General features: G+C 37.6%; 1 protein-coding gene across 2 annotated transcripts in view; it reads left to right on the top strand.

Moving 5' to 3' along the window:
* The window catches only part of atp11b (ATPase phospholipid transporting 11B), a 63,389-nt gene that overhangs the window by 7,715 nt on the left and 31,012 nt on the right, over positions 1-24,662 (top strand). For both annotated transcript variants that reach the window (XR_003935201.1, XM_030131803.1), the window contains exons 2-20: positions 4,526-4,642; positions 5,591-5,680; positions 6,743-6,823; positions 7,115-7,222; positions 9,036-9,164; positions 11,641-11,744; positions 12,492-12,539; positions 12,974-13,038; positions 13,412-13,493; positions 13,976-14,126; positions 16,329-16,526; positions 16,742-16,900; positions 17,913-18,100; positions 19,709-19,777; positions 19,874-19,947; positions 20,117-20,220; positions 21,219-21,400; positions 22,998-23,201; positions 24,465-24,618. Coding sequence is in view for 1 of the 2 variants with exons in the window: in XM_030131803.1 (XP_029987663.1) it covers positions 4,526-4,642; positions 5,591-5,680; positions 6,743-6,823; positions 7,115-7,222; positions 9,036-9,164; positions 11,641-11,744; positions 12,492-12,539; positions 12,974-13,038; positions 13,412-13,493; positions 13,976-14,126; positions 16,329-16,526; positions 16,742-16,900; positions 17,913-18,100; positions 19,709-19,777; positions 19,874-19,947; positions 20,117-20,220; positions 21,219-21,400; positions 22,998-23,201; positions 24,465-24,618 (2,307 nt within the window). In the remaining variant the exon portion in view is untranslated. The remainder of the gene's footprint in view (positions 1-4,525; positions 4,643-5,590; positions 5,681-6,742; positions 6,824-7,114; positions 7,223-9,035; positions 9,165-11,640; positions 11,745-12,491; positions 12,540-12,973; positions 13,039-13,411; positions 13,494-13,975; positions 14,127-16,328; positions 16,527-16,741; positions 16,901-17,912; positions 18,101-19,708; positions 19,778-19,873; positions 19,948-20,116; positions 20,221-21,218; positions 21,401-22,997; positions 23,202-24,464; positions 24,619-24,662) is intronic.

Genomic DNA, 24,662 nt, shown 5'->3' with positions numbered 1-24,662 from the left:
AGAGCGCATCGATAATCCATTGTAAGATGAAATGTCGCGATAGTTTCTCCATATCGATATTTTGTGATATTCCTGTTGTGTTGTGCATACTGACTTTCTTTTAAGCTATCATGGCATCATAAATGTTTAAAATAACACTACTTACATTTTTAAAGTTCAAAATGCTATGAAAACATTATGTTGGATTAGCTGTGGAGACATTAATAACTTGATGTTTGCGGCTGTTGATTCTTATTGTGCAGCTGAAATGTAATGAGAGCTCTGAGTGGTAATAGTGTATCAGTCTTACATAGAGTTTTGTAGTAATTTATTAAATGGACAAATGTACTTTGAAGCAGCAGTCAGCTTTATCTGTTGCCTAATGTGTTTTTTCATTATCTGTTTAATGGATATGACTTACTTGGGGTGATTTAATCTTTTTTCCTCATCAAGCTTTCAGTGCATCGACTTTTAAGCATAGTGTTTACACATTCAGTGTGAATGGAAGTGTGTAATTATCATGCAATATGAAGGCATTTTATGCAGGATGAAAGCATCTTTATCATTCTATGTTAAACTGAAGTTTCACATTTTTATGCCAATCAGATCTGTCACAAATTTTAACTAGATTGTCAGAAAATCAGCGCAGGAAAATGCAAATGTGTGCGTGTTTTCATCCATTTAAATATGTCATTATCATGGTTAAAAATGGGCCTGTTGGATGTAGTATTTAATACTAATACTATAAAATGCTGCCTGAGCTGTTGATTGAGGAGCTGAAGGGCACAAAAGATATTTAGACAAAATACCTGAACCTGGCTTTAGTTTTTTAACTACAGAAGTGCTGATCTGGATTAAGGCTGTCCCAACATAGAAATTTAAATGGGTGATTAATTGACAGTAATCGTTATATTATTGTCTATTCTGTTAACTCTAATTCACCTTTGTAGAAGTGTAAAAATACTTTAATATGCACTTGCAAGTTATGAAGAAAAATAACCATTTGTATAGAACAAAGTTTTTGCCTTATTTGAATAAAAATGGAACATAGTATATAAAGTCCATCAGAGATATTCAGTTAAGGTGTAATATCAAAATTAACCACTTTCATGTCAGGTTTTCAATGAATTCAGAGCAGAAGTAGAAAGACATGGAACAGAATGATGCTAGTAATTAAGCACCAGTCAAATGGTGGAAATTATGATAAAACATGCTATTTCTGTTAGTTTCACCCTGCTGTTCTTAGACAAATGAACGGAGAGGATGTGTAAAATGATCACAATCCTTTAAAATCATTTCAATATAGTGGTTGTATGTAATAACTGACAGGGTAACAGAAAATCTGGATCATACATTTGCCAAACTCTTGTCTATTGTTTGTTTCTTCAGCTCTTTGGTACACAGTGAGTTGTTTATTTATTTATTTATTCATTTTTGTTGTGAACATTGCAGTCTCCTCTTTGACTCCACACATGCAGGCACACATAATTACTCACTAAATAAGTTTCCAGTGCAGTTATTCATGCATACCAAATATATTTATAAATATACTCAGATTGTCTATGTCAAAATTAAGAATGTGGATCAAATCAACTGGATGGAAGCGCAGGTTTTGTTAGCACTTAAAGGGGTCATATTTTGCTAAACCCACTTTTATTAGTCTTTGGTACTTTTTTTTTTTGTATTTGGACCCCAACAGTTCAAAAAGTTTGAATTTGAACCCTCCAGGTGCTGCAAAGCTATCTTTATATTTGGCAAAAATCAAGTGGATTTCTACAACCCGTTTTAAATCCTGCTTAATTTGTTTTGTCTATAACTAGTTACATCACGACATTTGCACATATAAGGTCCAGACTTCTGACAAACATTTCTCCAAGTACGACGTTTGTTTTTTCAGCAGCGGTTGTAGTCCATACTGAAAATATGTCCAAACTTAGAGCTGATTACCTAAAATGTTCAGTTATTGGTTGGATTAACAAACACAGGTGGCTGAACGGGACAGAGAAGCACGGTGAACAACCTGGAGGGGGTGAGGCTTGAAGTGGCTCATTTGTATTTAAAGGGCCAGCGCTCAAAACAACCTTTCTGGTGTCATTACTCAGAAAAAGGGTTGAAGATGGACCTGTGGAGTTGAATTAATGAAGAATTCAGACCAAGCATAACATTTACAGTTTATGTAGACCACAGGAAAATGTTTTAAAATGCATAATTCCATTTAAAAAAGCAAAATATCACTCCTTTTAAGTCACCTGTAGAGTTGAGAGCTGAGAGTGAGATTTCAGTTTACCTAGTAGAACGTATCCAGGTGGGGAAGTGTGTTTAACAGCTCAAAACAGGAAGTCACAGCTTGACATTTACCTTAATCTGATTCTGTTTATGCAGCGCTCTAACACCAATCTTAATAACCCAAATTATGTGTATAATAATTAACATGCAGACTCGTTGCGTTGTATTTACATTAGTCATTAGCCTTTAACTCGGGTGCGTTTTCCTCCCAATCATGATGATTGAGACTATTTATTAAACAGTAGAGTGATGTTATCCCAATAGCCAGTCATAATCATGTTCTCAAGCTGTATAAACTCTGAGTGACCCTGAATGATATCAGATTTCTTTTATTGCTAGTTCATTCAGTAGTTGATCAAGATGAATCACAAGGTCTCTTAACAGCTTGATGTTTGAGACCGAGAGTGTAATCATCCAAACTCCAAAGTGTCGATTAAACTGCAACAGACACTGGGATAAGGCTGCCACTACAGAAATTACAGCTAAGGTGCTTCCATCAGTTGCACAAGGCCGTATTTTTATTACAGTTAAACAGCCGCCAGTTAAGCTAACTTAAGCTACCGTGTGCAAAGATATTAATGATTAAGCAACTTGACTGATAGTTGGCTTTGAAAAGTTGAGTCCAGAATCCCTAAATCCTCAGATAGTCTGAAAGGCTGGGTGGAGAAAAGGAGTCAAAAGAGAAATTTCCTTCTTCAACAACTAAGGTCCCCCACTGTAGTAATATTTAAGTAAGCTGTTACAGTCCTGAAGACCAAAATTACCACAGTCTGTCTGCACTTATGTAATAGCTTGTTGGTCAATGGTAGTGACTCAATAAAATTGATTTCCTGTGCCGTTACTATTAACAACAGCTGATTCATATGAGTTTGTTTTAATTCCTAAACAATTTACTATAAAAATAAATATTTCTACCTGAAAGAAAGAGTCAGGAAGTCAATTTGACAGAGAAGTTGATTCTTTGGTTGAACTACTGATCCTGAAAACCAGCAAAAAACTAACACGTTACTATATTTTTACAAGAATTAATGTACGTGAAAAGACTTTACTTTAAAATATGATCATAGCAATGTTCAGAAATGTGTTGACAACCTGCAAGAAGGAAGAGTAAATAGCCATGGCTGATGAAACTTTGCAGTGCTTTACAGAAAACAGACGGTTTTCAGTGCTTTAGGGTAGTGTTTTCCCAAACCCTTATCTCAACACCCTTTTGATGAGTGAACAGTTTACTTTAAAAGCATGTGAAATTCCTCTGATGATTGTGTTTTTCTTTTCAGAGCATTTTTCTTTCACAGTATGATAAGATTTGCTTCTGTTGACCAGGACTATGCAGTGACACAGTTTGATATAGCTGCAATGTTTATACAGTTTACGCTTTTACCCCAAGTCTCTGTGTGTTAGGGAACCATACTATTTTAGTGGTTCAACGCGGCAGATATTTGGTGTTAAATTTGATTCAGTTCTCACTTGTTTGCCTCCCAAATGATTAACCCAGCAGTATTCAGCGAGACGATCAGGGTTAATATATGTGCAGTGACTGTTCAGTAAATGTTTGGTGTCCGTGTCTAAAATATAAATTGTAAGGAGAGCATAAGACAGTGACCCAGAAAGGCTAGTAATGTTTTACATCATGTGTTGAATATCTGTGTGGAAGTGAGTGACGTGCATTTGCAAATACAGTTGTATGCTACATTAACCTTCTCCTCTCTAGTATAGACACACAGCTCTGTATCTAAAAGTGTGTGTGAACTCAAGAAGAACTCATGACTTTGTGGTTGTAACCACACCTAAAGCTTACTGGCTTCATACGTCACATCTTTTTGGCTAACTGGAAGGGTAATATGACACCTTTGACTGATAAGTATTGTGTCCTCCTTATCTGAACTTTGAAGTGTGTTTTACTGACATCCTTATGACCCACATGTATACTCTTAAGTGTGTCCTATTCCAGTAATTATGCTCAATTAGTTTTCTTTGTTGACCAATTGCATATTTTGATAAACTAAATTTTTAATTTGATTGTTTGTCATTTTTGACACCTTTGAAAATCTAAAGACAAGACTTCCCTAAAGGAAAGCCAACATTCATCCAAACTTTAACTCCTACTCGATGTATTTGATTATAAGAATGGCATGAGTGAGCTAAGAAGCTGAAAAATGAAGGGAAAATTGTAAAGTAACATGTCTCCTTCTGCCCTTTTCCCCTCTTCTTTTCTTTTGTCCCTTTCTATGTCGTCTCCTCTTCGTTTTTCTTATTCCAGGGCTTTGATCCCCCCCATCAAAGTGAAACCAGGACGGTTTATGTAGCAAACCGTTTCCCCCAGCATGGCCACTACATACCACAGCGCTTTGCTGACAACAGAATCATCTCATCCAAGGTACCGGACATTTCTGAAGTCCTTACTAGAGGTTCAGCTGTCCATGTCCTTGCATGATGACATAACTGCAAACCACTTCACTCAGTCTAAGAAGCGTCTATGTGTAATGTCTGTTCTAGGAGAATATTGTACTTTAATTTGTATTTCACTGAAAGTGGTGTGACTGTTTCTCCTGAAGTGCAAAACAGTTCTGTGATTTAAGTGATATTTATGTATTCACTGATTAGGCAGCTTGAGGTACTTCAGAACTTATGAACCATGACATTTTGCATGAGGCTGAACGACTACAGCAGCCAGTGTCCAAAAAGAATATGTCACTCATAGAAACTATAAACTGATTACTGGAGTCAGTGTGTGAGAGAGATAAGAGGGCGATTTGGATTTGTGATGTGTTACTTAAAGGATCAACTCAGCCAACATACATTCATGGTGGTGAGTTGATAAAAACATGCTGACTAGACAACAGGAAAATATGGCTGCAAATGTTAAAGAACCTGTTTTGCCTCTAGCAATAAAGAGTGTGATTGATTAGAAAATGAATAATACTGTAGATTGCAGTATTCTAATTCTGTTCTAATAAACACCTTTTTAATAGTGAGTATCATCACAGTAAACCCTTTTTTGTTCTGTAGAAAACTTCATAGATGTTTAGTCCTGTCACGATCATTTTAAACATCAATTCAGGTTAGTGAAGCTGTTAAAAAAACAACAGTAAAGGTTAAAAAATCAGTATGTGCAGTAACACCAATTTCAATGCAATATGTGGTACTGGAATTGATGAATCAAAATATAAGAATGAAACCGCAATGAACGTCAATGAGTGAGCTGACATGGTAGAAAAGGCTTTCAGGTCTGATTCAGCTTTGAAGTTTTAAGGTTATATTAGTCATGATATTCCAGTTGCACTGACTAGGCCCACTGTAAATAATAACTGTTTTTCTCTTTCAGTACACAATTTGGAATTTTGTCCCCAAGAATCTATTTGAGCAATTCAGAAGGATAGCCAACTTCTATTTTCTCATTATCTTCCTTGTACAGGTAAAACCATTCACCAATGCACACACACACACACACACACACACACACACACACACACACACAAATATACACATTATTGGGTGCTGCAGGTTCACCTCAGTCAGATGACGATAAGTCAAGTGTGACCTCAGTCATTCCTGCCCTAGATAGAAGTGTGTGTGTTTGTGTGCCTGTTTGTGTGTGACTGAGGGAGTGACTCATCGACTTCTAGGGCCAGTACAGAGACAGGTCTTCCTCTGTATTAAAACGTTACACCCACACATTAAGGGATACGCGTGTCTTCGCAGCCAGCCGAAGGCGTTAGGCCTTCTGAATGCATCAGTCAGCCACTGCTGGTATAAGATTTGGCATTCAAATTTTCAGGCCTCTCCTGATTTATTTGGGCCTGTGAAGTGAAGCCAAAGCAATTGGCTTGACTCTGTCCAAAAATGCTATCTTTTCACCCACACAGCTCGTCAGTGAAACTGAAGTTAGCTTAATCTGAAAGCTTCTTTTCGTCTAGAGATTATGAACATGACATTTTCGTGGGTGGCAAGTTAAATCATCCTTCAAGGGGCTCTCAGTTTCCTTATTTAAGGAAAGACAGATATTGTTTTATGTACAAACGGAAAGTAAAGGATGCTTCAGTATTCTGTTAGTTAAAGCAAATTATTATGTTTGTACTAAGCCACATCCTGTCACTCCTATAAGTGTATAAACACCATGTCCTCTCTAGATGTTGTTAGAATAGCGTCATGCTGCTAAAGATAGATAGTATATTAAATGGAGTAATTTAACAATTTGTTAAATTGGTTGCCATTAGCACTTGGCTAACTTAACTAACTTACCCATCTTGGTTTGTTTGTGTTTTTGTGGTGAATTTTTTGTAACTGATTTCACCTTAGAGGAAGTTATAGGGGTTTCCTGTTTGACACATCAGCCACTACTTCTCTCTGTAGTCACTTTAGTTTTCTTTTTGTAAAGGACACACCTTTGTAGTCTCTCTGCTGCTTTTTTCCTCAATGCACTACATGCAATTTGTTGTAATCACTGCAATCCCTTCCCCTGTGTTTGTCTTTCAAGTTAATGATAGACACCCCAACTTCCCCAGTCACCAGCGGTCTGCCTCTCTTCTTTGTGATCACAGTAACTGCCATAAAACAGGTGAGAGCACAAATTCTAACTTCCTGTTTTTTGGCTAAATGGAGAAGTAATCTATATGCTTTGTAATGACACGAAGGCTAACAGTAGTTGTGCAGTCATCAAAGGTGGAGATGAGCAAAAAAAAGTATATTAAATTCAACATATACAGTCATAATGATTTACTATGAGATTCTGTTAATAATGTGTGTTTGATAGAACTTGAACAGTTGTCATTTTCCTCATAAATCAATGCCAATGTTATGTCAGTTGCACGTAGCATTAGATGATCAGTAATTGTTAACTGTCTTACAGGGCTATGAGGATTGGCTGAGACACAAGGCAGACAATGAAGTTAACGGGGCTCCAGTGTTTGTGGTTCGCAGTGGAAGTCTGGTCCAGACAAGGTCCAAGAACATCAGGGTAAGATGGCAGTAACTATGTTGAAAAGACATAACAGAACTGCCCCCTCAAAAGGAAGGAAGACAAAGTAAGTTTAGAAAATGTTCTTCATAAAATCTAAACATAGCTTTTCACAGCTTATACCCAACAGCCAGGAGGACTTGGCTGTTAAATTCCTTCTGCTGGTGATGTTTGTGTAGAATGAGATTCTATAGAAGGGCACACTTACAGTGTAAGGCTGTGTTAGAAATGTAAGAAACTGAGGGAGCTGCATGGTTCAGCACAAATGTAACTGGAATGTTCTGTGAATAAGGCATTTGTTGCAGCAACACATGCATTTTCAAAGTGTCTGCAAAAGTCTGTGAAAAACTTTATGTTCTTAGACTAAATGTCTTCAACTGCTATTTCAAGCGAACTAGACAAAGGGTGTTTGAATAAGAAATTTGTGCATTTATATCAGGAGTTGTTAAAGTAAGTTTTTACTCTATGTGGATCCTAGTATCAGTATTTTATATTGATTGCCATGGGATTAACAAGAAACCATTATACTATTTAACACTCTTCCATAGTTGCCTGTTTATGGTGTGTGTGGATTTTGCAGAATTATAGTATTATGATGCCATACAATAACAATACGAAATTTAAGAATAAGAATATTTATCACTGGCACCCGATAATTTTCCATTTTTATTTTTGAGATTCTCCTGTACTACCAGGCTCACCTATCCTTTAACATGTAGAAGTCATCCCGTTCTCTCCTCCGATGGGGCGTCTCTCTGGTTGGAAATGAGTACAACTCCAAACACTCAAATGCATGCAAATTATGAGAAGCGAGAGTTTAGTGAGACAATGAAACTGTCTGGAACTAATTTGGTGTTCCCGTGATGACGTGCATTCTCTTAGACATTTAGTCAGACGGTAAGTGAACCTCTCAAACCTGCCCAACATGTTTGTTATTGTTTACTCAGTCACAGCCCTGAGACGTGAGGTATTTGATTCAAAAACTCAAAGGTGCACCACATTCCTGAGTGTGTGTGGAAGTTGGTAAGGTAAATACCAGTGGAGATAAATCACAATGGTGGAATTGAGAGTATGTTATGCCCTTCACTTATAAAGGGCATCAGCAATGACATTGGAGCACTAAATGTTAATCACAGAGGTGCTTTGAATTATCAAAGTGCATTACATTTACAGCCCATGAGGCAGTTTTAACCTGCCTTAACTGCATAGATGTTATTAGAATGATCTTAACTGAAATTAAAACAAGTTTTCTTGAAATCCAAGAGCTCCAATGAACAACACAGCATTCACTAAATGAAATAGAAATGCGGGTAAAACCAGCTTTGTTTTGGTTTCCCCTTTGCTCCACTACAGTGCAACTGTAATGACAATACAGTGGCTTTTCACATTATGGGGATTTTTAATATATAAATGGTTTTGTAACTCATATTGGTTGTCAAGAACTGTCATTTTACCATTTTCCTGTTTATCAATCAAGGTTTTTAGTCCTAATACCTGGAAAAACTAAATTACTCAAATGGTAATTAACATGAGTACTTTCACAAAACCAACTACTACTAAACTAAAAGGCATAATTAAAATACTAAATAAAAACCTAATAACCTAAAACAAAGAGGAAAAGTGTTAAAATTACAATACGGTGACTTAGGGCACGAAATTGTAATATATCTATAACTTTGACCTGGGTCTTACAGCCGTCTGATACATAATGACAAACTCTATTTGCACTTTAGATTTGTTGAAAATGAGATCTACTTGAAAAACTGCAGAAATTCTCAAAGTTGATCCAACAAGCTGCTGCCTGTCGTACCAGGTGGGAGACATTGTTCGTGTGGCTAAAGACGAGACGTTCCCAGCTGACCTGGTGTTGCTGTCATCGGATCGTGCAGATGGAACCTGTCATATCACCACAGCCAGCCTGGATGGAGAGACCAACCTGAAGGTCTGTGACTTTGTGGGGTTATGTGAGAATATCTCTTGTACTGTGAAAACTTTAATTTGATCGGCTGTACAGTTGTGTTGGATCTGTGAGACTGTTATTAGCCTGCAGATTCAGGTGTGAGTTTGTAAATGTACTACAAGTTAAAATACCTTAAGAGTTTTACAGTGGAGCTAGTGTGGCTCTAGTGGATTATTCACAGGTTGATTGTTAGAGGTAACTATTAATGTTAATATAATTTTGCAGAGGAAGTAAGCAACTTCCAGGTGGTGCTTTTCATCTACAAGAAGCCCACTTATTTTTTTCAAAGTGGCTGCTGACACAGTACTGTGGCACAAAATATCAGTTTGTCTATTACCACAGAGCCAATCAGCGCCCTCGTTATATCATGTCTAGACTGGTAACTTGTTACATCCCGAAAAGCAACTGGGTCAGAGTTAAAGACAGCCAACATTTCACTGAGTCAGTAACACTTCGGACTGCAATGCAGAAGACTTGGTTCGATTCCTGATCAAAGTAGCTCCCCCCCCCCACATATTTAAAAATAGGAGCAGTGGCCCTCTAGCTTACCGGCCAAATTAAAAAGCTTTGGGAAATGTATCCAGATGGCATGTATTATCACCCAGTTATGTGTATTTATTATATTACAGAAATAGCCCATGTTTTGGTCATATTCCAATCAGATCTGTAAAAAATTCATATTCCAACTTGATATCATTGATACTTACTGATTTATTGTATCAATCCACTTCCTATCTCTTATAATGGGAAAATTTTTCAAAGTCGCACCACATCCAGAATCAGATCCAGATCCAAATAATTTCACTAACTTTAGTTGACATCATCATAAAGAAGCTGTATACCAAGTTTGAAGTCAATCGGAATTGTAGTTTCGGAGAAGAAGATGATTGAAATTTTTGTGACAGACGACGACGACAGACGACGACAGACAACGATGACAGACGACGCCAACGGACACTGTATGATGACAATAGCTTATGGCCTGTCAGCCGGTAAGCTAAAAACTGAGGGGGGGGGGGGGGCGGCATGGTGCCAAAGGTGCTGGTAAGTAAAATTCGACATTGATATAAATCTGAGAAGTCACACGGCACACTGCTGCATCTAACATGTAGCTCCGCCCACCTTCTTCAGCCTCAATCTCACTGACTGCACAGAGCAAAGAACACCATAAAACAACATAGAGCATTTACAACATCAATCCCTATTGTATTCTACATACTATGGCTAATTTGTCGTTTCTTCCATCAGTTGCCACAGTACTGTGGTAGCAAAATGCACAAAAGAATGCATTGAAGTATGCACCATATTTCACCACAGTACTGTGGCAACAAGAGGCTAATGAGTTCATGTAACAGTATCTATGATTGGCTCTAGTGCAACTGCAAACATTTGATTGGCTCTGAGGTAGTAGACAAACAGATAATTTGTGCCACAGAACTGTGGCAGTAGCCATTGCCTATTTTTTTTACTGTGACTTTTCACACAATAGATGGAACAGATAAACTCGCTAGTCATAAAAGTTGTAAGGAATGAGGTTTGGTTACTGGTAGACCCACTGCTTCTTCCAGACAATAAGGCAAATGGCATCAAGTCATGCAATTAAAACCTCATCCAGACTCATTTGTACTTCTTTAGAGGAAATAGATTGCATACTGTATTGGGAATTACTTTATAATTGGTCAGAAAATACAGACCTCTTATTCACATTACTACACCAGCTTTTTACTCTCATTGGCTTTGCTAGTCTTGCCAGAGGCCCTGCTGCTTAATTGTTTCTCTAATGACATGCTGTTGTTTCTGTTGGTTTATGTATAATATCACCAAGAATATGTTGTACATTCGACATCTTAGGATATGTTTAGAAATTGCTAACTGTATATAGTTTATCACTAAGATATTAATGCACTTTGAGTCACTATGGTTTACAGCCCAAATGTATTTGAAAAAAGAAGTCAGCTGTTTTGTGTGTCATACGTTCAGTGAGTCAGTGCAAATTTAGATAAAACATGTTTGATCTATCTCATCACTACACTGTGAAGCTTATCTTGTTGTAGGAATGCAGACTGTTTACTGTAGTGCATGGTTTACCCGTAACTTCACAGCATGTTAAGTACTTTCCATACACTGTTTAGTTTTGGTGTGCTTGGACAAACATATCAAATATGTATCCCTCAGTTGAAATATGAGGGAAATAAAAGCCCTTTCCCCCTCATCCTACCTACCTCGACCTTATCTTCCTCCAATTCTGTGGGCAGGTTACGAGGAGAGGAGCAGCCTCCTCCCTACAGAGCTGTCAAACCAGTCGAAGTACAAATACAGAGCTCCTTGTCTCACCGTAGATCTATTTGTTCTCTTGTTCTTCGTGTCTTTTGTGTGATATATCCATTTAGCTTTATGGACAATATTCTCTTCCAGCAGCAATTTACTATGGTTTTGTGTTGTGTATGTCTGCTTTCAGACCCACTACTCTGTGGCAGAAACATCAGTGTGCCAGTCAGTTTCCCAACTGGAGGCTCTGCAGGCCGTGGTGGAGTGTCAGCAACCTGAAGCTGATCTTTACAGGTAACCTGCACGTGCCTGCAGTGTGAAGCCATGGCAAGTCCAGTGACAAATCACAGAACAAACACAGGGTAATCCTAGCAGAAACTTGACATATTTGGACAGCAGTGGTATTTTATTTGTCTCAGTCAAAGGTGTAATAATAACTTCATCATCTCAGTCATTTTGGCAGATCCCCCTTAACCCCTTAACAATGTCCACCTCACCGTAAAGCTGCATCATAGCAATAAACTGAAATATGTTATTAAAAAGGTGATGGTTTAGATTGGTTTATGACCTCATCACCTTTTCAGCATTTCCTCTTCCTCTGGTCTGTCTCCGCTGGCTGCTGAGGATCGATCAGTGTATTTTTAGAGCAGGCAGTTTGTTTCAATGGCAGCAACCCCCCTCGCTCCACCCTCAGTTGCTTTAACTGTCTTGACACGCAGCGCTATTACATGCACTTTTCTAACCCAGATTGTGTCAGCTCTCTGCAGCCAAGAGATTTTTCAACACCATGTAAACTGGAGAGCTGGTTTAATTAAATAGCTAAAGCAATTCAGATAGGTGAGTGTCTGCTGGAAAACATCTATTGCATCCTACTATTGTGACCAGGTTTCTAATGAGAAAGAGAGGGCTAATACTGTGCATTATTTGATTACTGACCATGTGCGTGGCCTTATCAGTTTCACAGGTCTATGGTAATATTAGTAGCGTTTTTTTCTCCCATGTCTCTGTCCCTACAACTGAAGTGCCTTTGGTGTTTTCCAGGTTTGTTGGTCGGATTACAGTGACTCAGCACGGGGAGGAGATAGTCAGGTGAGACTGATTTACCCAGCTGCAGAGACTAGTCATTAAATTATTAAATTACTACTGTAGATACACTGAAACTGTGAGACAGGCAAAAACAGCCTGCGACATTTCCAGTGATAAAGATGTTGGATGCAGGTGGCACCAACCAACAAAAATTTGATTTATTTATTTATTTTTTGAAGTACCTGAATAATATTCCAAAATCATTAAGCATTACTTTAAAAAAGATGAAGCTCTTATCTGTTTAATAAATTTTGAGTTACAAAGGCACCCAAAAGACTACAAAATATGACTTTATTGCATGCACAGAAGATTAATGAGTCTCATTAACCCTTGATGGGTATTTGCAGTTTATATAAAGGTCCACGTGTATCTTGTTTGTCCCAAAATGCTACAGGCACTTTCTTTGTATTTATGGTGTGTGTCTGCTTTTATGTCAGGCCACTGGGTCCAGAGAATTTGCTGCTGCGAGGAGCCAGGTTGAAAAATACCAAAGAAATTTTTGGTGAGTCAATACTATGCGAATTAGAAGAAATGGTCCTGTAACAACAAAGCTGGAAGTGAGGGGAAAAGCTGGTCTGGGAAAACATATGCCTTAGAAGGAGAAATATAATATCTGTAAAAGTGTCAGTGCCTTTAAAATGCTTCCAGTTAACAATGACTTATGGCAGAGATGCTAAGCAGCCACATCGCAACCGTGACAAAAACAAGACAGGTACTAAAGGCATTATGGGCAGGACATCACACCTCATTAATGTATGGCTGAGGTCGGAATATTGTCGATGGCTTTTGTTGAGCTGAGATTTTTTTTTATCACAGGTTTCATAGCAAGTTGTCTGACACCCAGAATATTGTGATTAATGGTCTAATCTTTGCAGGTGTGGCAGTTTACACAGGGATGGAGTCCAAGATGGCCCTGAACTACAAATGCAAGTCCCAGAAGCGTTCGGCAGTGGAAAAGTGAGCGCTTTGTGTTGTTGTGTAGATTGATCGGACCATACAGCTTTGGAAGTAATTACAAGACCACCTATGATTTTCTATTGAAATTCAATACAAGAGCCCTTCCACATGACCTTTTTATTTTCTGTTCATATGAGTATTAATTAGTTTTCCACATCAGATGTTGTAATTTATGTTGCTTAGTGCCTTCATTAATTTAATTACATCTCAACAGTCTGGTTTTGACCAGCGCTAAAATGTAAAGTGTCATGAGATAACTTTTGTTGTGATTTGGCATTATGTAAAAAAAAAAATCATTTGATTGATTTCTTTATTAGATTGGATATAACGTTTCTTTTCCCAGATTTTTTTGCCTCCGCATTTGAACTCAAGAAGTCCCTAATAGGTTTAGGCTGCTTTGTTAGTAGCACAGTAGTAGTACTTAGTCAGATTTAGAAATCACTAAATTAAAAAAAATTCATCATATTTTTCTCTTGTATCAGGTCAATGAATACTTTCCTCATCATCTACCTGGGCATCTTGCTGTTCGAGGCTGTCCTGAGTACCATCCTAAAGTATGCCTGGCAGGCTGAGGAAAAATGGGACGAACCTTTCTACAACCAGAAGACTGAACAAGAAAGAAACAGCAGTCCGGTTAGTCTTGCTTCACCTTAAGTCTCTGAATCCTATTGATTTGCTTTTGTAAGTCGTAAGCAGGCTATCAGTCGCAGAGATAAGATGAGGGAGATTTTAATCCGCATTTGTCGTCTGTCTCTTCCTCTTTGTAACCAGTACTTTCTTACAGTTTCATCTCCTCACACAATTACACCTTTTCCACACAGACATAAATTACCGGAGAGAGTTGGGTGAGATGTAAAGATGAGTCCCTGATGAGTCCTTACCCGCATACATAGTCTCAGAGGACTGCTGGTGAGGTGGTTTTAGTGTCTCTAGATTTTGTGACAAGGCATAATAGAGGAGGTGTCTTTCACTGGGCTAATCTGCCGGCCTATCAGCCTGCCTGCCAACACTAATCAGTCAGACTGAACAGTAGGCTCTATGTATAGACAGAGAGGGAAATTCACAGTTTTATACTCACAGCCATTCTTCCTGAAGACTGTGGGAGGAATACCTGCAACAACTGTCCTCTTAGATTTACAATATTAGATGTTTGTTCTTGTATTCAAGTAAACATCATGGTTTTTTATGTCACCACAGCTAGCATGATCAGTGTTTCCTGGTAATAATATACACTGTGGCAGCACCATAGTCTTAAAATTAACTGAAATATTGTATCAAGCAGAGCCTATCTTAACCATGTAGCTGATGACTTAAATTGATTGTGGTACTTGGAGTGTGCTCTTAAAGTGCAGTACAAAATGAACAGTGATGAAAATGAAATTAACTACACAAATTACATTTTACAAAATGCTCACATGTGCAAGGATGCCTATGCACGAGATGCATAATTGAACCAGACCCTGAGCCAGCAGCTTCTGAAACCACCAGGGCAGCAGCTACACTGAAAAATAAACCCAATTCCATGAAATAAGATAGTAAGTGTTAACATCAATATTACTGGTGACTGTTGTGTATTTAAATAATTACTGTTCATCAGTATTTGACATTTAGTTTTACAATGAAATGAGAGGCTCTTTAACAGCTATCAAAAAACCCAGGAGAATTAATAAAGCTTGTCTTTTGTAAAATGTAAATGTTATTTCCACAAACAAATCTGACATCAGACAATCCATAAAGAAGTTATCAAGTTAACCGGTGCCCTGTGCTGCTCTGTGTGTTTATTACAGTGACAGACACTGGTCTGTGCTTATTTCAGTCCCACTCAGAATATCTTTGTCAGCTCTTACACCAACAGTCTGTTTTCTCAAGGAGTGAAAAATACCTCAGGACTATTAAATTGGCAGATATGAAGCAGTGCACACAGGCAAGAGTCAGAGTAAATTATCATATAAATGTGGACACTCAGTAGCTGTCTGTCAGCAAAATATAATGAATATAGTGAATGCCTAAATATACTTCAACAGTGAAATGTAATATTTTAATAATCTAACATTTTTGGTTAATATCATACAAACAATAAACAGGGTGCAAACATGTTATAGTCTCTCATCTATTTAGTTAATTTTATTTCAACAAAAAACTAATAGGTAGGATTTCAGCATACATATAATAACTGACAAAGAAATGAAATTACACCAAATTATTTCATTGTGGGGTCCAAAATAAAACTACTTTCCAGAGAAATCACATTTGTACAATTTAATCACAGGTATTGCACTTTTTTCAGTGGATTAAGATATCAGTAAAAGCTTATATTATTTGTTTGGTTACTTAATGTTCGCTTAAGCAGGTACCGGTTTGAAATGTAATGCTGATTCAGATGTTTTGCTTGTCAGTGTATAATTCTCTCACTTTTCTTTACTGTAACAGAGGGTAATTAACTTCTTAATGACAAACCATTACTTTGTCTGCATCAATTTATTATTGTTTGCACTGAATCATGATAGTTTGGTATGTGGCTTCTATTTGTATTGTGGAAATTTATTGGCAGGCATGTTTAATGTTTCCCAACACTTCTCATTTTTTCTTAACCGATCAGTTGTTTTTGAAAAGCAGAACGAAAATGGCAGAATTTGATGAAATATTCTTCATAGTTATTGATTCACAAAAATGGAAATTCAATAAAATATAAAATTACAACCATTTTTAAATGTAATATTGCAGTATAATTAAACTATTTATTACACAGAAGTTTACCTTACTGTTTTTTCTGTCCTCGTTTGCCCTCTTTTCCTTCCTCATTGTAATAAATTTGCTCTCATCTGCATCCTTCAGATCTTAAAGTTCATCTCAGATTTCTTGGCGTTTCTGGTCCTCTACAATTTCATCATCCCCATCTCGCTCTATGTTACTGTGGAGATGCAAAAGTTCTTGGGCTCCTTTTTCATTGGCTGGGATTTGGACCTTTACCACGAAGAGAGTGACCAGAAAGCTCAGGTCAACACCTCTGACCTCAATGAGGAGCTGGGGCAGGTATGGAATAATGATGGAGGTCCATACACTACACACACGCAAACCATATAGCATTGTCTGTAGGCTTTACTGAGTTTCATATATAGAAATAATTCCACTACTGTGTTCACCTCTCTGCTTGTCTGTAGCACTATTTATATTAATAATACTGTTACACTAACTTATTTTGGACTCTGTAGTGATACTGTGTGTATTTGGATGTTTCTGTTTCTCAGGTGGAATATGTGTTTACTGATAAGACGGGTACCTTAACGGAAAATGAAATGCAGTTTCGTGAGTGTTCCATTAATGGAACCAAATACCGGGAGGTTAACGGCAAATTGGTACCAGAGGGAGTGACTGATGATTCACCCGACGGTTCAACACCTCACTTGGTATGAATATAAATATTACAATAATTTTAATATAGAAGACATATGCATGTGGGTTGTACACATTATGTACAAGACACAGTTGGTCATGTGTACTTTTATACACAGCATGGCCAAAAGAAAAAAAAAGTTCCCATCTTTATTTAACAAACCAAATAGTTCAGATCCTTCCATTTAATAATTGCTCCAGTGATGGATATATTTCAGGTGCAACAGGATCTTCAGCTACAACTGATACAGTTAGTAGTTTCTAATTTCTTAAACACCCATTAGTTTTACAAGGCAGCATAAAGATTGGACAATGCCAGTATTCATCAGGCTCAATGGGCTTGTGAAAGAGTGGAGCGGGAGCATGAGACATCATTTTTGCAGATGGTTTAGCCACCACAGTCTAGACTTGAACCTCCATTAAGAATAAAGATTGCTTTTGTTTTTTGTCAGATTTTTTAAAAAAGTCAGTTTTTTACCTTTAGATGTTTCTGGGGAAGGCTACAGGTGTAGCTGAAACATGTAATGGTAGAAAATCTACTTTTTAAAATCTGTCTGACAAAAAAGAAAAGGAATCTTTATATTTTCAGTAAACAGTATGAACCTGATCAGACCCTACTAAGAATGTTAGATATTGTGGGAGAAGACTTTATGCAATGGTCTGACTATAATCAATACAAGATCTTGGCAGAAAATGAATGCCACTCAGGACAGAAATATGTAATATATGTAATAATATTTATTGTGACATTGCAAATGCATTGCTTGGCATTGTTTATGCTACTGTGAATGTGTCCTCTTATCAAAGCTAATGGTGGTTCAAGGAAGTTGTATGTGTGGGCTTTTTTTTTTTTTTTTTTTGGCCTGGCTGCGTATATGAGCATTTTTGTGAGCTACTTTTTATCTAATTAAAATTCCAGGACAAATGTCAGGATTATTGACATATTTATTGATTAGTTGCCAAAATGACATATTTCACTGTATGAAAAGTGTAGTGATAGATTTCTGTCATCTTTCCTCCATCCAGATCGGTGAGGAATTGTTATTTCTCAAGGCGGTGTCATTGTGCCACACGGTTCAGATAAGCTACGACCAGCCAGACTGCCTGGTTGGGGGAGGGGACCCATTTTCCCATGTAAACGGTTTCTCCACCAGTCACATGGAATACTACGCCTCTTCACCTGACGAGAAAGCTTTGGTAGAGGCTGCAAAGAGGTAAGGGTAGTTTCTTGTGCACAGGTTGAAGAATCACCTAAGGCTTTGAACAATTAAAATGTAAAATGTCACAGAGCAGTTGTGCGTTATCTCTGTGCTGTGCTCCTCTGTATGCCTCCATGCAAGTTTCACAGTCACATGGTTGTAATTATTAGAACTCAGGAAATGTGTTCATCCCAGTCATGTTATGTGTTGAAACCACAGTGATGAAAGAAAACTTAACTTGCAACAGCCGTCAGTTAACTATGTGATTTCCAGTTTTGCTAGTGTCTGTTAAATCCACTTTTTAGAAGAGCTTGAGCTTAATCTGTAAGTGCTGGGTACAGTTTCAACACCGTGTTTTGACCATTGCACAAAATGAATTCTGGCCTTGACACGTTGTTAAATTCTACCTGCTGTTCTTCCTCCTCTGTGTCACTTGCTCTGGGACCATAAAATACGTTAGGTTAGACCGCAGGCCAAATCAAAAGTGGCACTTTTTTTCTCACTTGCTGGTACTGTTTATTTCTTGTAACAGAAATATTGCACAGGCAACAATTTGATATTAAGGAGGCGGCAGAAAACCTCCAGCCGAGCCTCCTGTGGAAAATTGCCTCCGAAGCTGGTCTCACATCTAATGACTGTCAGGCCAATTATGAGTGTGTTTTGGACATGACAGCAACTGATCGGTCTTAATATCTAGCCGTTTCCCATCATTTGCAAACTGCCCTCAGTAATCAATGACATCGCTGCCACTGATAGACAGTAAACAAGCACAAAATGAGGAATGGCATGCAAAAATGTTTGCATTGTAAACTGAAATGGTAGAATAAATGACTGAACTGCAGCAGGAGGGTGACAACAATGCAATATTGCATTGAGTACATGCCGCACTGACTCATCACCATCATGTTTCACCATAAAAAGGTTGATATTTATTACAGCTTTTCCCTCTTTTGCATGCGTTTCCTTTCAGTACAAATTGCATATTAACTTTCAGTGGAAGTTCATATTCAATTTAATTAGACACAAAAACTTGAGAGATTTGGTCATCCACATGTGATGTGTAGTGGACTGGAACCGTTGTTAGGTTTGTGCTCCTCTCTGACTGTCTGAGACTAAATCTGCTCCATTTGGTGGAAACGGTCTGTATGTGTGTTGTGTCCAGCTCAGCTAGTCTGCAGATGTGTTATTGTTGTGTGGTATCTAAAGAAGGTGAAGCTTTACCTCTATTTTCTTGATTTTAATGAGCAATTTGTCACTTCACAAGAAGGAAGTCCTGGGTTTGACTTAATATTCCCATATGGAGCTTTATGAATTTGTATTTTTATGCCCAGGTTTCTTCAGTAGGTCCCATTGGTTTCTTGCTGTATAGCTACCAGTAAATGTCAGTAGTTTTTTGATCCTGAAGAAGATTAATAACTATATGACAGATTGCAGGAAAGACTGAATGGCTTAAGGCAAATAACCCAAATTGCTGAAATTGTTACCTTTCAAACTTGGAAAAACTCTGAATCGAATTTGTATCTAGTGGGTAAAGGTCAGCATCAAGCAATTGTGTGTGTGTGTGTGTGTGTGTGTGTATATATATATTTTTTTTAAATTTTTATTTATTTATTTTTTTCACAGGATTGGAGTAACCTTCACCAGCTGCAGTGGAGATACTATGGAAATAAAAACATTTGGGAAGTCCGAAAAGTACGTTTCAGCCTGTATAACTTTTTTTCAGCTATCTTGGTTACTTACGATACTTTGTCAAAACGTTTTTCATGAATGTTCTTTTTGTGTTTTTAGATATAAACTGCTCCATGTATTAGAATTTGATGCTAACCGCAGGAGGATGAGTGTCATACTACAGACTCCCTCAGGTAAAACTTTATTCGGCAAATTATCATTGATGACAAAATATTGAGCATAGTAACTAATAATGCAAGCTTGACTAAGGAGACATGATCAGATTGCTGGTACATTGAAATTCTCTGTAAATAATGTATAAAGTCTTTATATTGACTTCATCTTGCTATCTTCACCTTCAAGGAGGTCAGGTAATGTTCACTAAGGGAGCAGAGTCAGCCATCTTGCCTTTCACCACCAGTGGAGAGATAGAGAAGACGAGATTGCATGTAGATGAGTTTGCCTTGGTAAGAAATGAATCCCTGTTTATAAAAACACTTCTTTTGTTCACACAAATTGAATTTTCACTGAAGATTTTCCAACAGCCTATACTGTCACTACTGTATTACACAGCTGTTGAGGGTGTGGTGGTCAGCAGAATTTCAGATTCTGATGTCTCATCAGGTTCTAAGATTGAACAGCATCATGATGTGCATACCAAACTGTAGTCTGCAACTGCTCTGAGTTTTATTCTGTGCATTTTTTGTGAGCTTCTCAGACATGTTCTCTGTATTACATAACTGTACAAACCTTATTATTTGATCATAAACATTTATGCAGTCTTATCTTATTAACATCCACAAACTTACAGTTGTTGCATTGAATTTACAATGATACCCTCAGAGTTTTTACTTAATTTTCATGTCATGCACAATTACCCATTTGTCATGTTTTTAAAGGACACCAGCAATCCACTTGGAGCAAAATATCTATATCTGTATATATGTATTTTTTTTACATTAAATTCTAACATCTGAGTCTCAAAAACCTCTTGATCCATATATTCACCACTATGTCTCCCTTTTCCAGTCATTGTAGTCATTACTTTTGGTCCTGCTGTTTGGATTTGACTGTAAATACTTCATCACAACAGCCACATTCAGGCATATAAATATGCATATATTCACTCTCCACATCCCAAGAGGTTTAAGTACTGAGGACTTTGTTCCCTGAACTGGTTTGATTTGTGGCGATCTCCCCCTCCAGCCGCCTCTGTGATTTAAAGCCCAGCCTTCTGTTTGTGTCCCTTTTCTGCCTAATTTTCTCTCTCCCCACATCGGTTATCGTCCAATCATCTTTTCAACATGCATATTTCTCCCCTTTTTATTCACACAAATATGCCTTTTCTTTTTTCAATCATAACTTCATGTCCTCCTTTCTTTATCACATTGTCTTCATTGTATTTTATTCTCACGTGTTGCCCCTATTTTCCCTCCCCACACACACCCTCCCCGTCTCATTGCAGAAAGGTTTGCGGACCCTGGTTGTAGCATGTCGCCACTTTAGCCCAGAGGAGTACATTGATGTGGACAGGCGTCTGAATTCTGCCCGTACTGCGCTGCAGCAGAGAGAGGAGAGGCTGCAGGAAGCCTTCAGCTACATTGAGAGAGACCTGCAGCTCCTGGGAGCAACTGGGGTGGAGGACAAGTATGCACTCATTTCAATAAAATTAGATATATTGTGATAATTGCACTCTTTATTGTATGAGTGTATTGTGTATATTTCTTTGATACCAGTTCCTAAACAATGCGGTTTTCTATGCAATTTATCCATTTCAACAACAAGAAAATTCCATTACACCTTACACTTCAGATGTTTACATTTATTTTCCATCTGCTTTTTTATGAAGAAGTTTCATAACAAAAAATAACCCTACTTAGTATAACTTGATGTTTGGTTTGGTGCCTTCAGTAGTCTTCATAGCATAGTAATTTGTTATTCAATTAGGAGTTGCTGGCGTTTAAAAATGCAAATGTTGCTGACAAAACTGTCTCTTGCTTTAGAATTTAAACCACTGACAACTATCATCTAAAGCTACTTCCTTTGCCAACTCCAAATGGTTTTCAACATACTGTTCATTAAGATGTAAAATTATGCAATGTGTTTTTATCATGTTTTGCCACAAGCAGAGAGTACATAACACATAGTTCTTTGCATAGAACATATGGTTTACTTCCATCTGGTACACTTCTCCATCTATTTGTGTAGTATATACTAGACTGACTTTGTTGTTTAATTCTTGTACTAACTGTGCTTCTGCATATTTGGAAGTTGTGCTGTTTGTTGCTATTTTTGACCCTGCACACACTAAACAGAAGACTACAACTGCTTGGAGCTCTGGAACTTTTCATATCAAATAAGTGTTAAAACTACCTATATGAAAAATAATCTGATACAGAATTATTTTGGGTGTCATGAAACACATGGCCACATCAGCGACATACAAACCGCATATAGTTGGCAGGGACATGGAAACGTCACCTCAGACAGCCTCTCTGGAAATTAATGTTGATATGCGTTTGCATCTGCTCACCATCTGCTCGTCGCATAAGACTCTGGCTTCTCCCTCTCCCTTTATCTCTCCCTGCTTTCTTCCTCTTTTCTCCCTAGCATTCTGTTCCTCTATCTGCACTGAATTCCTCCTCAGGCACTCGTGGTCACAATCAGAAGATCTCCTCCATTATGAAAGAGGAGAGCGAATTTCCTTCTCTCACTCCCCTCTTTTTCAGACTAATATGAATAATGTAAAGCTGATACCCATGATAATATATGATTATATTCAGTTCTATTAACCTTTTTTATAGATATTAACTGCGGTCAGACAAAATGGGATAAAACCTGATTTTACAGAAAATTTGTCTTGCTTGATTTCACAGGAAGTTTCCACTTTTCTCATCAGACAGGATTAGGATAGTTAAACTGAAAGACCATGTCGGATACCTACATGAAATTATCACCATTTACGAGGTTTTTAGATGACCCATAAAATGAAAAATGAACTGGTAGTCATTTATGCATTTCTTTAACCTTAAAATACTTCAAGAAAATCAAGAAAATGCTCCTTGTTGAGGAAATTGAGTATGTGTATTTCTGGTAATGTACTGTATTATGGACACATAACTTTACTAACAACATAACATTAGAACTAAGAGGAAAACTGCCAACTAAAATAGTCTTTTACTGCAGTACCTAATACAGTCTAATATAATAAACTATGAATTTATGTCTTTTTTTTTTGTTTTAGACTCCAGGACAAAGTCCAGGAAACCATTGAGGCTCTCCGGCTAGCAGGGATCAAAGTATGGGTCCTGACAGGGGACAAACATGAGACAGCAGTAAGCGTCAGCCTGTCCTGTGGCCACTTTCACCGAACCATGAACATCCTGGAGCTCCTGCAGCAGCGCTCTGACAATGAGTGTGCAGAGCAACTCCGCAGACTAGCTAGAAGGTGTGTGTGTGTGAAATATTTTGACTCACAGGACGTGTTGTGTTGGAATACCTGCCATACCCTACTATTTTAGTCCGCATTGTCCTCCCCCTCTGCTATTTCTGTGTTAACTGTTTTCTACATGAAACAGCAACAGCCCGAGTCGAAAGTACAAACTGAAAAGGCTTCTTGCTTCTTTGTGGTATTTTCGACATTTAACCAGGGCTCATTTTATGTTGTGCAAATGTCCCATAAAAACAACTTCCTTCCTGACACGCCAGAGAATTTCTTTTCTGTCTGATTCCATGTTGATAGTAGTTCTTGTCAGGCTCTCTAGTGCTGGCACAGCAGTAAAAAGAAGTGTGAAAGTTTGGCAATGAAAGATTAGTCCAAAGTGATTCTGTGTTTAATGAGGGCACAACCTGATTTCTAAAACTGTATCTTACAGGGTTTGTACGGGTGTTTGAAATCCTTAAAAATGCTTGAATTTCAATGTTGTGTTTTCAAGGTCTGAAAAGTGCTTGAATTTTAGTTTAAGTGCTTGAAAGTGCTTGTAATTGTGTCTCTGTGATGTGATTTTATTTATTTATTTTTAATTTTAACTCTGTCAGGTTAGATGCCAAGCCAAAGCTACTTTCAGAGAGTTGATACATTTTGAAAAACAAAACTTTATGTCCAAAAAGAAAATTAGCGGATGCTCTCAGGTAGATTCCAGGTAAATTTTCATCTTAATCTTTGTCTCGGTGCGAGTGTGCCCGAAGAATGCCAGGTGGCTTCCCTTTCTTTTGGGATAAAACTTTGTGTTCTTTAATTTTTAAACTTTTTGCTGTTATGAAACATCATTTTAGATGTTTATAGCATAATATAATGTACATCATTGTGATTAAAAAGTGCAAAGAATAATCATGAGTGTAAGTATTCCTGTAGATATGTATTTAACCGCAGCGATAAGGTGCTGTGCTGCAAAAAAATTTAAACTAACCCTTAAAAGTCCTTGGAAAGTGTTTGAATTTGACCTTAAGAAATGTGTAAGAACCCTGATCTTAAATGAATTTAGAGACCATTTTTTTTTATGCTACAGTGCTCTTTTGGAATATTATATTATTGTCATACATTGTCATTTGACTGATGTTTTGCTATTTTTACATATATAACAAAGCACTTCTCATTGTAAAAGGCAAGATTGTATTATTTCTGCCAGAATTTCCTGTCTTAATCTTTCTTTACTCCTTTTTTTTTTTATTTTTTTTTTTTTTATTATATTATTTTTGCATCTGTCCCTAGGATAAAGGAGGACCATGTCATACAGCATGGCCTGGTCGTGGATGGGGCCAGTCTGTCGTTAGCACTGAGGGAACACGAGAAGCTCTTTATGGAAGTGTGTAAAAACTGTTCCGCTGTGTTGTGCTGCCGCATGGCCCCTCTGCAAAAAGCCAAGGTACTGACATTATACCCTGTTTGTTACACACCCCAAATGTTTCA

The sequence above is a fragment of the Sphaeramia orbicularis genome, chromosome 4, assembly GCF_902148855.1.
Source record: "Sphaeramia orbicularis chromosome 4, fSphaOr1.1, whole genome shotgun sequence".
Taxonomy (NCBI): Eukaryota; Metazoa; Chordata; class Actinopteri; order Kurtiformes; family Apogonidae; genus Sphaeramia; species Sphaeramia orbicularis.
This window is presented reverse-complemented; position numbering and strand designations above follow the sequence as displayed.